At 34.0% G+C, this 13274-nt stretch overlaps 1 protein-coding gene across 1 annotated transcript; it reads left to right on the top strand.

The window, feature by feature from the left end:
* LOC109350943 lies at positions 8044–10874 on the top strand. The gene is made up of 3 exons (XM_019592255.1): positions 8044–8257; positions 8349–8401; positions 10577–10874. Exons 1-3 carry the CDS (start codon positions 8167–8169, stop codon positions 10727–10729), a joined length of 297 nt encoding a protein of 98 aa, XP_019447800.1. The 5' UTR covers positions 8044–8166; the 3' UTR covers positions 10730–10874.

The following is a 13274-nucleotide window of genomic DNA, read 5'->3' on the forward strand; positions in this document are numbered from 1 at the left end:
TATAGCATAAAAATTAATCCTTGTCTATACAACTAATTCATCCCCCTCTTAGTTGTCATCTTATATTGATAGCTTAGCCAATACACATTCTTATTTAGATCCTAAGATATGTCAATATGATTTTGAATAATACATTAATTATTTGTAGTTATTACATTAATTGATATTTTAAAATGGATTCATGTAAAGATATTTCCACAAATTTCAAGCAATTGCAGTATACAATTAAAATGTTCAAAAATTAAAGTTATTTTGTATTTAATTGTAGTGCCCCTACCAAAACAACTCAAATGACTATGGTTATTATATGATGTACTTCATGAAGGAGATCATTCAACAACGGCAAGGTACTAGAGATTCTATGTGAGTTAATTGGTTGACATACACTAAGGATAAGATTACAATTTTTTGAAAATTGGACAAATTATGTCCTCAATATTCTATAGATAAATAAAATAATTAGTTTTGCTACTTCTTGGACTGTATAGATAATTGTTTAAACATTGGCATGCATGCATGTATTTTGTTGGATTTGTTTAATATATATTTGTGTTGACTAATATGCTTGAATATATGTAATGTTGAATTTGTTTAATATATAGGTTGTGTTGGATGTGTTATATATATATATATATATATATTATTTGATATCACAACTTATGTATTAACACTATTGTTATATCAAAAAATACTTTTTAAGAGAACCAATAACACATGCTCTAGTAGGCAAATTTACAACGCTTTCTCAAATAAGTGTTATTAAATGTGTCAAATCTCCACTTTCTAAAGTGTTTTCTATAGAAAGTGTTATTGAATATAGCACAATCAACAACGTTTACTGTCACATCTTAAATTTCAGCTCTCTGCTTATATATATATATATATATAGGTGTCTATTATTTTCATAAATAATAGGAAGTTGTTGAAATCCTTTTGTCCAGTACAAATGATTACTCGAGTAAGAAGTCAATTTATTTTAGTTATAGATTGGTAGTTAGAGGAGTTAGGAAATGAGTTGTGAATCATGGAATTTCTTTAGGAAAAATTCATGATTTAGATTCCAACATAAATTAAAGTTATACCATGAGATTATAATGGAAATTAAGTGCATCAAGAGCTTGGTTGAAAGTTTCAGAAATTTAGGAATTTACCTATTATTGGGTAAATCTATCATGACAAAACTTCGTTAGAAGTGGTCTGAGGGACCTGTAACTTGTGTAAGCTTAAAATATGTTATCAGTATTAAGTTTTGGTAAACTATAAAGTTATTATCTCAATTAAAGATCCTGAGTAAGAACTCAGGAAATTTCCTGAAAATTATCAATAATCTTGTTGTCAGCTTTGCCTATGATTGCATGTATTTTTCTATATCTCCCTTTGATGAAATGAAAAATTGTCAAAGGATGTCATTATAACCAACCTACAAAGTTCTGATGAAGACAAGATCTTATATGGAAGCTTGAAGACTTGGACATCTCATCAAACAACACATCAAGAACTCAAGGTCAACATCATAGAGTCTGGGATTTCTTTTTACATTCTAGAGTTCTAAATTGATTGCCTAGTATTGAGTCTTAGGTTAGGTAAACCCAAGATGGACAGTTTCTCACAAAATGTCTCAAATGAAAATCATAGAGAATGAGACATAACATCATCATACATATATATGATAAATGACACTCATGCATTTACATTCATACATATATGGTTTTGTGCATAAAGGCTTTATTCTTTCTAAAAATCATGATTGCATGCTCATTCATCATATAGGATATTTACCGCATAAATAGAAAAATCATTTTAAGCGATTTTAATTGATTAACCCGTTTGGTAATCAATTAAGTCCTGGAGAAATCCTTAATCGATTAAGGATAGTCATAATTCATTTAAATGGAGTAACAAAATGTAACCTCCCAGGATTTCTATCAAATTAATCGATTAAGCACATTTTTAACCCTGAAAATTCGTTTTTAAATAAACTGTTAATCGATTAACATGGTCATTTAATCGTTTAACATCTATTGTATCAGTTATGAGCTAATTCAGTTATTTTGAAACAAAATTGAATCCATTTTTAAAAACTGCTTTTCACCTTCATTGAGCGAGAATCAAAAAATTATCTGAGAGAGAGAAAACCAAAGATTCATGGTGCTAAAAAGTTTCAAAGTTTTCTTGTTATTTCTTTGTGGTTTTCTTGCATAAGCTTCAAGACTGAAAAGAGAGAAAATCATTTTCATTGCGCCAAAACATTTTTCATTCAATTGAAAACACCTTGCATGATTTCATAATTAGGTCTTAGGGATACTTTGTGAGATCTTTCTGTTAAGGGTGATTAGAGCCGAATTAAGAGTCGTTATGCGCATAATCAAGTGTGCTAAGTAACTTGACGAAAAATCTGTAACTTGGGGAGAATTCTCATGATATGTGGTATCAACACAAGTTGAGAACTAGGAGTCTTCAATAGACAGGAAGTCTTGATTCGAACAAGAATTTCGGCTAGGGCCAAATTGCACGAACGGTGTGGTATCCAAGTAGGCATAGATAAGGGGTCAAACTGAGCTTAGTGGCTCCTCGGTTTCAAGAAGGAACTTTTTGTTTTGTTGTATTACAAGTGTGATTGTAAATTATATTTCTCATAAGTGAATAAAAATCTCCAGATCAATCGGGAGGTCTGGATGTAGTTTGCAGTGGACCACAAATGAACTAGGATAAAAATCCTCGAGTGCATTTTCTCTATCCCTGTCTCTTTACAAAATTGTCTTTACTGCTTTCTGTTTTGATTGGCTTTATGTGATTAAATGCTTACTATGTTAATATGTTGTTAATCAAGAATCAATGTTAGGATAGTAAAGATCAAGAATCGTCACAGTTTTTACGAAGCAAGAAAACTGATTTTCAAAGTGTAACAATCAGGATAATCGATTAGCGTATTGATAATAATTGATTAATTGAATTGTCCTTAATCGATTAATCCTATTGATAATCGATTAACTGCAGTAGCTTTGTATTCTACACAAATATCGGAAAAGCGGGTCTGGTGATCCGCGACACCTATTCACCTCTCCCTCTAGGTGTAATCCTACCTTACTAGTACCCAACAAGTGGTATCAGAGCTAGTACGAAAGTACTAGCTTAACAACTAAATTTGTTCATCTGTGGGATTAATCACTATGGGCTCCACAAACCCCTTCGACGGTGATGGTGCATCCATCAACCGCCCTCCAATTTTCAGTGGTGAAGAGTACGCCTACTAGAAGGTACGCATGTGAACCTTTATAGAGGCCATAGATACGAAGATTTGGGACTTTGTTGTCAACGGGCCTTTTACTCTACTTCACTTAGTGGATGGTGAACCCAAAGAAAATCAAAGGGATTATGGACTGACGATGAAAGACGTAAAGTCCAGCACAATCTCAAGGCAAAGAACATTATAACCTTTGCCTTATCATACTATGAATTCTTTCAGGTGTCAAAGTTCCTAAATTTAAAGGAATTATGGGATACTTTGCAAGTAACCCATGAAGGCACAAGTGAGGTTAAGCATGCTCGATTAAATGATTTGACACATGAATATGAGTTGTTTAGAATGTTTCCTAACGAATCGATAAATTAAATGAAAAAAATGATTCACTCATATTGTAAATCATTTAATTGCTTTGGATAAGGATTTTATTATTAGTGAACTTACTAACAAAGTGTTGCATTGTCTTGATAGGAAATGGCAGCCCACGGTAACAGCAATTATGGAGTCGAAAGACTTAGACAGTATGCCACTAGCAACTCTCTTTGGCAATCTCCAAGAACACGATATAGAGTTAGGCCGCTTAATAATGCATGAAGATTCAGACCGAGAGAAAAATGACACCTCTCTAAAAGCTACATCCTCACAATCACAAGAGGAGAGAGACGATGATGATTCGGGGTCTAAATTAGAGGATGAAACGTTAAATGTTATGGTTAGAAAGTTTGGCAAGTTTCTCAAGAAGAAATGAGGATTTAAACGATTTCAAAAGAAGGAGGAAACTAATTCAACCAGACGAGGCAAAACTCCCAAAGATCGTCTCATTTCCCATAAGTGTGGCAAACCTGGCCATATGAAATTCCAATGCCCGAGTCACCTCAAGAAGGTTGAACACGATAAAAGCAACCCCCGGGACTTCAAATCCAAGAAGGCTTAATTAAATGATGGAGGAAATGTGGTTGTTTGTGAGTGGGCTAGCCATTGGGAGCCTTGTTCAGTCGTGCAGCTCAAAGATACTTGGGAAAGTTTCTATGTTTGGAAATACAATGCAAGTCAAGATCATGAGCTAGCCATGTGCCCATTTGCCAAACTTCTTGACCATTAAGAATCCTATGCTTACATTTATGCTAACCGTGAAGACCAATTAAAGATAGGAATCCATATTGATCAACATTCAAATATGGCCATGGAGACTTTATGAGGGCATTATGACATGTTTTCAACCATGGGGTCAAAATTATGACTCTCAAGGCCGTGAATTTCAATGGTAAATATAAACCAACGTTTCTAGCCTTCAATGACTCAAGAAAATGTGGACAACATGAAGAATTACCCAAGATGGAATCCTATGATAAAGCCAACATTTATGTTAGCCATAAGAGACTTGATGGAAGAATTATTTCATGATTAACTCATGCTTAGCCGTGGAGAACATAGAAGAATAACAACAAAGAGAATCCAATGCTCTTCATAGCCATAAGGCAGACACATGAAGCCATAAAACTGTGAATTCAAGCAACAAATAGCATCCTATGTTACTCATCTTTATTTCCATCTTTAAATGTAATAATGTAGGCTAATTAAACATGTGAGGAATATAGTCCATAGCCATGGTCGTGAAACATATGTATAAGGCCTTGTTAGTGTGTAGGTTCTTAGTCAATAAGCATCCTATGTTGGATTGCCATAAAGTAGTGCTTAAGGAGTGTTAATTAGGCAAGTTATTAGGCTTTATTTCCATTTAATTTCCTGGAGGCAAAGCAAGCCAAAAAACTATATATGTGTGTGGAACAATGGAATAAACAAGTTGAAAATTGAATTGGAATTGTTTTCCTCTATAGTTGAGCATAGGCTCCTAAAACCATTCTTGGTGGAACCAAGAATTATCAATCTTATCAAGGATCCTTCCGTGTGGCGATTATCACTAGGCTTATCAAACAACTGAGTTGTTTGTGACGCCATCACCTTTCAATCTTCTCCATTTCATTTATCACATCAAATACATCTCTGATGCCCAAATAAAATTGGCCTAAACAATATTTGGCTCGGACAAAACCAATTATGACCCAGCCAGACTCGGCCAGACCAAGCCAGACTTGGCCAGGATCAAACAGACTCGGTCAGAGTCAGCAGACTTGGCCAAGATCAGTAGACCAGGCCAAAATAAGCCAGACTAAGCCAGACATGGCCAGAAACACCTAAGCAGGGTCAGAACAGCCAACCTAGGCCAGGACTGAATCCTGACTCGGCCAAACATCACCAGCCCACAAATTGGCTCGGTCCAAGAGCAATTTTTCCAGTCCAACTTTTGTCTACAATTTGTCTCGGCCAAAATAAAGCTAGCCTAGGCCATGGTTCAAGCCATCTCAGCCAAAGGTGATTCACCATCCAAGAACTGTCGCAACAATAAGCCTTTTACCCAAGAGGTTCACATCACGTGGTATCAGAGCCACTTCTTGTTTGGTGTCTAAACCACTTGTGGTTTAGTAAGTATCAAGTCTTTTTTTTATTTGAGTCTTTTCTTTTTTTTCTTTGTTAGTCAACAAGTGTCAAAACCAAAAGTGTCAAAAACAAGAAGTGTCAAACCAAATTGTCAAACCAAAGTTGCAAATCCATGTCAACCCAAAAAAAAATAGTCCAAAAGTGTCTATCCAAAAAAAATAGTTCAAACAAAGTGTAAAAAATGAGTCAAAAATATAAAAGTGTCCAAAATTCACTGGCTTGGAACCAAACAACATCCATCAGTGGATAATGTTGGCAGAAAAGTTCAATGTCTGGTTCACATCAAGCAAAGAACGGCCTCGTTCGTCATTTACCTTATCTAGAATTCGTCAAGGAAAACATGAATATATCTGAGCTTATTTAGACTAGTTCAACGACGAGGATATGAAGGTCCACACACAAGTCCTCAAGTGATACTGCACCTCGTGGTTACTGGCATCCAACCCGACCTCTTCAAGATTGAGTTGGCCAAGGACAACGTCAACAAAATGGAGCAACTCCGACCCAACGCCCAATAGTTCATAAACTCGGAGGTGACCCCTAATGCTTAACCCACAACCGACCACCATATACACACCCTCTCATGGGATGCCAAAATATCTTGTCCCATTGAACAACAAAGAAACGACCCACCTAAAAGACCAAAATACACTACCTACACTCTACTCAATGCCAATCATTCAAGAATCCTACAAGAGGTCATGACCACCCACCTAACTCCCCTTCCCAAAACCTAGTCCAAACAGGAATGTTGCCCCCCAAGACCGATCAAAATTTTGTGAGTTCCACAAGATATTCGACCACAAAACTAATGATTGAACCCAACTACAAGATATTATCAAAGACCTTATTCAGGTGGGCCATCTCCAACATTTCATAGTAGGAGACGTTTTGAGAAGCAGGAGATGCACAACAATGCCATCATTGGACGCCTGACCCTCAACTCGCTTGAACCTATGCTATTTATGCCACATTTATGTGTGAACTTCCTCTCGTCTGACTTCAAAGTCTGCACTGTTCGGGGCGACCAGCATAGTGCACGGAGCTGTCACTAGTAGAGTCTGTGGCCCATTGGTAAGCTGAAGTGAGGAGATCATGGCCAGATCAGCCTTATCATCTACTAGGAGACAACCACACTACCTCGCATTTTCCATTTTTAAGTGTAACAATGTCAGCCTTCTCCATAAACTGGGAAAACCATTGTATTACACCCAACATATATATGGTAACGAAGTACTATGCATCTTTTATGTTCTTAAGTTTCAACAGGTCAAATATACCTAAGTGGGTGCGTCATAATCCCTTTGATTGGTGATTCATTATCAACAACACTTCTCCAAGCGCGCAAACCATGCTTTCCTTGGTCGATGATTCATCATCATCAACAATCCCCCAAGCTTGTAAGTCATGCTCCCATTGGCAGGTGATTCTTCATCATCAACAATCCCCAAATGCGTGAGCCATGCTCCCTTTAGCCAATGATCCATCATCATAAACAATTCCCAAATCGCACAAGGTATACAAAAAGTTTAACCTATATAATAGTATTTTCAAAAGTGCTTGGGAAAATTGTTTGCAGTGTAAGTGTAAGAAATTTTTATATTATTTTTGTATCACTTACTATTTATATTTAATTAATATTGATTCTTAAATATAAGTAATATAAATAAACGATAAATAATATATTGATTGTATATAAAATTTTACACTAATATTGGATAATACTTTATATTGACAATGTATAAATATTACACACACTAAAAATGTTATATTTAACAAATAAGTTTAAAAGTTATTTATACATAGAAAAATGAGAATAATGTATCTCCTTATCTGCTCTAGCCAGTAAAAATGTGACATGTGTGCTATTTTGTTTATTTTTAAAAATAATTTTATAAAAAATGATGAAACATAACACATGTCATGATTTCACTGGCAAGAGGAGATAACTTATCTCCTTATACAAGGAGATACTCCATTCCCTAGAAAAATATATCAACTTATATAAGTATCACTTAAAATTAAAATGTTATGTTATTTTAAAATTTAAGTAGTTCACTTCTTTTTGTCTTATATGCATTGCTTTCAATTGTCTATATCTATATATCTTCATTACTCTTCAGGTACTGATAGAAATATTCACCTTTGAACTAAATTTATTTTTTAAGGTTCAGATTTTTAGCTATTTTTTAAATTAAATAATTTAAAAAAATTTAAAATGTTCTCATCCACACATTCCAATATTTGGAGGGTTCTGTACCCGGGAGAGAATTCATTTCATCTTTATTGTGCCGCATATTTAGGCCCTATAGCGTTCGTTATTCTTGGCTTCTTGCTACACCTACCTTTACCATCTCTGCTTAAGTGCTAACCCATGTCATCCAACTTGCATTCTTCATCATCATCTAATATTCTAATTCGATATGCAAAGAAAACTTCTCAGGCTGCTAATATTACTGTTCTTTCTGGGCTTTTCATTATATGTTCTCTCTGCATCTGCTGTTCCTGCAACAAGTAAGCCTTTCATTGTTTGTATTTATTAGTTTTATTCTCTTTCAATTTCCGAGTGATACATGATGACTTGGATTGATTTTCCCTGTTACAGGAACACAAAATTTGAACGGAGAGGATACACCAGTTCTGCCTTTTTTAGCTAAGGTTGGTGCTCTTATTCTCTCTTCCTCTGTTTGTAAAGATTTTAATCATTTCATTTATAGCTTGGAAACTGGAACTTAAGAATAAAGTTTTAAATTTCAGAATCCATTTTCAATTTGTGAGATCATTCTTCATACCAACCCTTTAATTGTTGTTGTGGAGTTTCACCAACTCCCAAAACAATATTACCATTACTGATTTAAATTGCTACTACAATATAATTGTCACGACCTTATCACACTGTCATTGCAGTGTGATTCTTAATCACACTAAGACGACCATATCGGACTATAACATAACCGCATAAGGCCGTAACGCAATGCATCGAATCATATTAGGACTGCATCAGAGCGTATCAAATTCAAAAATAGTTTTTTAATGATAAAATAATTTACATTGTAACGGCTGCAATCCGCATCACAATGGCCGTAATGACTACAATCACAGTAAACGCAACCGTTACCACAATCGCAGTAACTGCAATCGTTACCACAATCGCGACTTCAACCATTCAAGCAAACCTTATTAATTATTTGTGCGGCTTACTTTCTATAGTGAATTACACTAACACAAACCAACACAAACCACTCCTATTTATACATATATATTACATTGACTATCCTTGTAAGAGATATAAGTATAATTTCTTAAACAAAAATAGTGACGGATGTAATTAAGTCAAACAAACTATGTTATATTGTGGAGACATGTCCAAATAGTATAATCTTATGTATATTCATTATTTTTTATTCGTTACAAACTATATCAATAAGTCTAAGAAGGTGTTTAAGTTACTCTCATATTATATTTTAACTAACCAAAATAAAGAACAAACATTTCTTATACTATTTGGACTTGTTTTCACAATATATCGTATTTTGTTTGACTTAATTACACCTGTCACCATTTATTATTTAAGAAATTACACTTATCTATCTTACAGGGGTAGTCAGTATAATGTATATATAATTAGGGTGGTTTGTGTAGGTTTTAAAAAGGTCTAGGTGATTTGTGTAATTTCACTAAAACAACTCAGGAGGCGTCACTGTAATTTACTCTACTTTCTATAAGGAAGTTACTATATACAAAATTAATTGTGAAGTTTTTAAACATTTTAAAATGGATTTAATATGTATATTGATTTATTAACCACCATTGACTCTTAAAATAAAAGTAATACAAATCAATAGTGGTGGATGTACGATAAGATAAAAAAAAATTACAATATCAATCCATAGATTTTAAACTCTTTTAAAATAGCAAAAACTATATGAAAAGTAAAACATTTAACCATGAATAACTCAAGAAAACTTCACTCTTTATTTAATTTTATTTATTTATTATATTTAGGGTTGCAAATGAGTGGAGTTTAGATCGATTAGATAAGGACCAGTTCGAGTTAGAATGAGTTGAGTTGAATGTGATTTATTTTTTAAACTTAAACTCGATTTTACAAACTTAAAATGAATTACGGAGCTCAATTTTGGACATTCATTAGTATACTTTGTATATGTACATAAACAGAGAGATGATATAATTTGATTTTTAATTATAATACTTAAATATATATTATTTATAGTTGAACCAATTTAAAAAAAATCAAATTTCCACTAAATTCAAGTCATTTGATTTTTAAAAACCATATCCATCGAAATAGTTAATAAGTGAAGTCTTGATTCCAACTAAATTCCTGGGCTAAACTCATTTCAAATTAAACCAATAAGATATATTAGTTGAACCTTAATTTTATCCTAATTAGCTAATCAGATAAAAGATACTAAATACTTTTTATATTTTCTAAATATTGAATGTATTAACTTTTTGTTTCAATATTTTTTTTAATATGAGGATATTTTTGTTAAAAAACAGATTAAATAATGTTATTATTAATATAAACTAAGCAAGTAATGCCTCACTACTTAAATAGTTTAAAATATTATTTATTTGTATCCTATATATGACTGAAATTTCTGCACCACTACTTCCTTATTTTGTCACATGTACTTAATACTGATGTGAGATAACATGTGATCTGTAACAAACATAAATGTTGATGTCACGAGCCAAAAGAGGAGGACAAGAGCAACTAAAGTGAAAAGCAATCCATTTTTTTGTGATCAATTGTTGCGTTTCTCTGTTTTAACTTTTGGTTTTGCCCCTCTTTATCTCTTTTTGTAGTGGGAGAATTTGCTGAAGTTTGGAAATGGTGAAGAGGAGCTGCTTGATGTAAATAAAGGATACACACATAGGAGGATCGATTTGGAAATCCAAGACTACGAAGGGACCGGGGCAAATAAAGATCATGACCCAAAATCCCCTGGAAGGGTTTAAGTTGGATTCCAAAATGTTTATTAAATTAATTAATTGTAAGCTGTAAAAGAGGATCTAGAAGTCTGTTTTTGTCTTTTGTTATACAATAATGAAGAGTAAATTAAGGCCCCATATTAGATGAACCTACACATAATATTATCATTTTCTATGCTTATGCAAATCTGCCTTCATAATACAATGAGTATAATTAAGTTAAAGATTAGAGTTGCTATACAATTTAGTAAATAATCAAATATGCTTACATGATTCTCTTTCCTTGTGTAAGTACTTGAGTTGTTATTTCCGCTCAAAAAAACATAAGGTTTCTGCATAAAAGAAGATGGAGTAATATTTATTAAAGGAAAAAGTTTTTGAACTGTGCAAGGATGACATAATGGTGAAAATATGTTATTGTGTTAGTCTCACATTGTCTCGTATTGGAATAAATTAGAGTAATCAATGTTATATATTGGACTCAAGTCCCTTGTTATAATGTGCACCAAATATAAACACCAAATAAAAACACCCCATGGGTAGGTGGGGTCATGAGTGTGCTAGAGTTTGTAATCCTTATTCTCTAATAATATCTTAGTAGTCGTTCAACGCTTCCGGGGATGTAGGCACAATTGGCTGAACTCTGTTAACAAATTCTCTTGTTTCTTATCTTCTATTTATTCTATGCCTTTATTTGATTGCTTGTGGCCAACGTTGCGCAACGATCATTTCCGCTATACCAACAATTGATATTAGAGTCAATTGGTAGATGGCTCTTGACCCAAGCACCAGGTTATGGCTAAAGAAGGTGAAGGCGTGATGGCTAGACAAGGTGCATCCAAGGTACTACACAAAGATAAAGTAGATGAGTTGAAGGAGAAGAAAACATGGCAGAAATGTGGTGGGACAATATATGTTGATCCAGAATCCCATAAATTCATGTATTGAATTAGGATCAAGGTGTAGATAGGGACTCATGTGTTGAGTTTGACCAAGAGACAGGTGCTAACAATATCTCTCTTGATGTTGAGAAAATGTTCTCATTTGAGATGAAAAGTAAAATATCCTAATGGTGTGTCTGAGATGTCATAGTGAAGGATGTTAATTGTTAGCAGATCCATAAAAGCACAGAGGCGCTAACTGACTTTGATGTAGGGTGTTAAATGGGCATTAGCTTTGATGCAAGTTGTAACACGAGCATTGGTATTGGTAGAGATGCAGGGTGTGACATGGGCATTGGCTTGGATGCAAGGATGTAATACAGACATTAGTTATCATTGACGCAAGGTGTGTGTTGTGGGTATACTCCTTATGGTGGAGTATGATAGTTCTTTTGAACTAGGATTGTCATAGTAGACAATGGTGGTAGCGGTAGAGGATTTCCAAGGAAGCTCCAAGGTAAAGTTTGACTGAGTATTGAAGAGGACGATTGTTGGTGAACTTTTGTGTATAGGTTCCAATATATCGAAAGACTTCCTAGCAATATATGGCTAGGCAGCGTGTTCTATTTGATGGTGGTATGGGAAGCAGCACTACAAGTTTGGAGAGCTAGGCTCTTGGTAACATCGTCAAGGATACTCAAAAGGTTTATGCTAAATGGGAGCAAACTCCTATGTGGATGAGGTGTTAAAGAGAGTTAGACATTGAACAAGGTGGAGTCATATATTCACTAAGGTGGAGATTTTTGTGTAGATTTCCTAAGGAGAGAGATATTTGTCTATTTCAATCAAGGTGGAGATTGTTGGGGATGCTTGAAATATGTTATTGTGTTAGTCTCACATGGTCTACTATTGGAATAGAGTAGAGTAACCAATGTTATATATTGGATTCAAGTCCCTTGTTATAATGTGCACCAGATATAAGCACCAAATAGAAACACCACATGAACAGGTGGGCGCATGGGTGTGTTAGGGTTTGCAATCCTTATTCTCTGATAATATCTTGGTAGCCGCTCAGCGCTCCTGGGGACGTAGGCACAATTGGTCGAACCATGTTAACAAATTCTCTTGTTTCTTCTCTTTTATTCATTTTATGCCTTTATTTGATTGCTTGTAGCCAATGCTGCACGACGATCGTTTCCACTACACCAATAGTATTTGTCCTATTATACATTTACATATTGCTTGCATATTCATTATCTTTTGGTGAGTGTACTTCTTATTCTACATATGAAGCTACAATTGATGAATATTTGTCCTATTGCACTCATTAACTTCAGGTCCAAAGTAGTAGTTGTACTTTCTATTGTATATTAGATAGCTGACACAAGGAGTGCTTAAACCCATATAAATTGTTTTTGGTTGTCCAAGTTCACTTAAATTGTTTCTTTGTTATAATTTCATATCTGGCCCCACATAAGATCATTGTCATTACTATAAGATGTTGAAGGAAAGAAAATCATAAAGTATTTGTTTTGTTCAATTTATTACAATGGTTGAGGAATGCATCAAATCAAACAAAATCTTGCTAAATAAAAAGGAGATATTCTATCTTGTTTTTCAGTTCCCTTAATGTTAAGCATCAAATAAAAGAACACTTGAGTTAAATTAGTGGTAGTAGAAAAATAGGAACT

This window comes from Lupinus angustifolius, chromosome LG06 (genome assembly GCF_001865875.1).
Source record: "Lupinus angustifolius cultivar Tanjil chromosome LG06, LupAngTanjil_v1.0, whole genome shotgun sequence".
Classification (NCBI taxonomy): Eukaryota; Viridiplantae; Streptophyta; class Magnoliopsida; order Fabales; family Fabaceae; genus Lupinus; species Lupinus angustifolius.

Excerpts from the sequence above, each read along its gene's own strand:
- LOC109350943 (XM_019592255.1), top strand. The coding sequence starts at position 8,167 with ATGCAAAGAAAACTTCTCAGGCTGCTAATATTACTGTTCTTTCTGGGC. Across the intron at positions 8,258-8,348 it reads ATCTGCTGTTCCTGCAACAA|GAACACAAAATTTGAACGGA; the intron begins GTAAGCCTTTCA and ends TCCCTGTTACAG. Across the intron at positions 8,402-10,576 it reads TTCTGCCTTTTTTAGCTAAG|TGGGAGAATTTGCTGAAGTT; the intron begins GTTGGTGCTCTT and ends CTCTTTTTGTAG.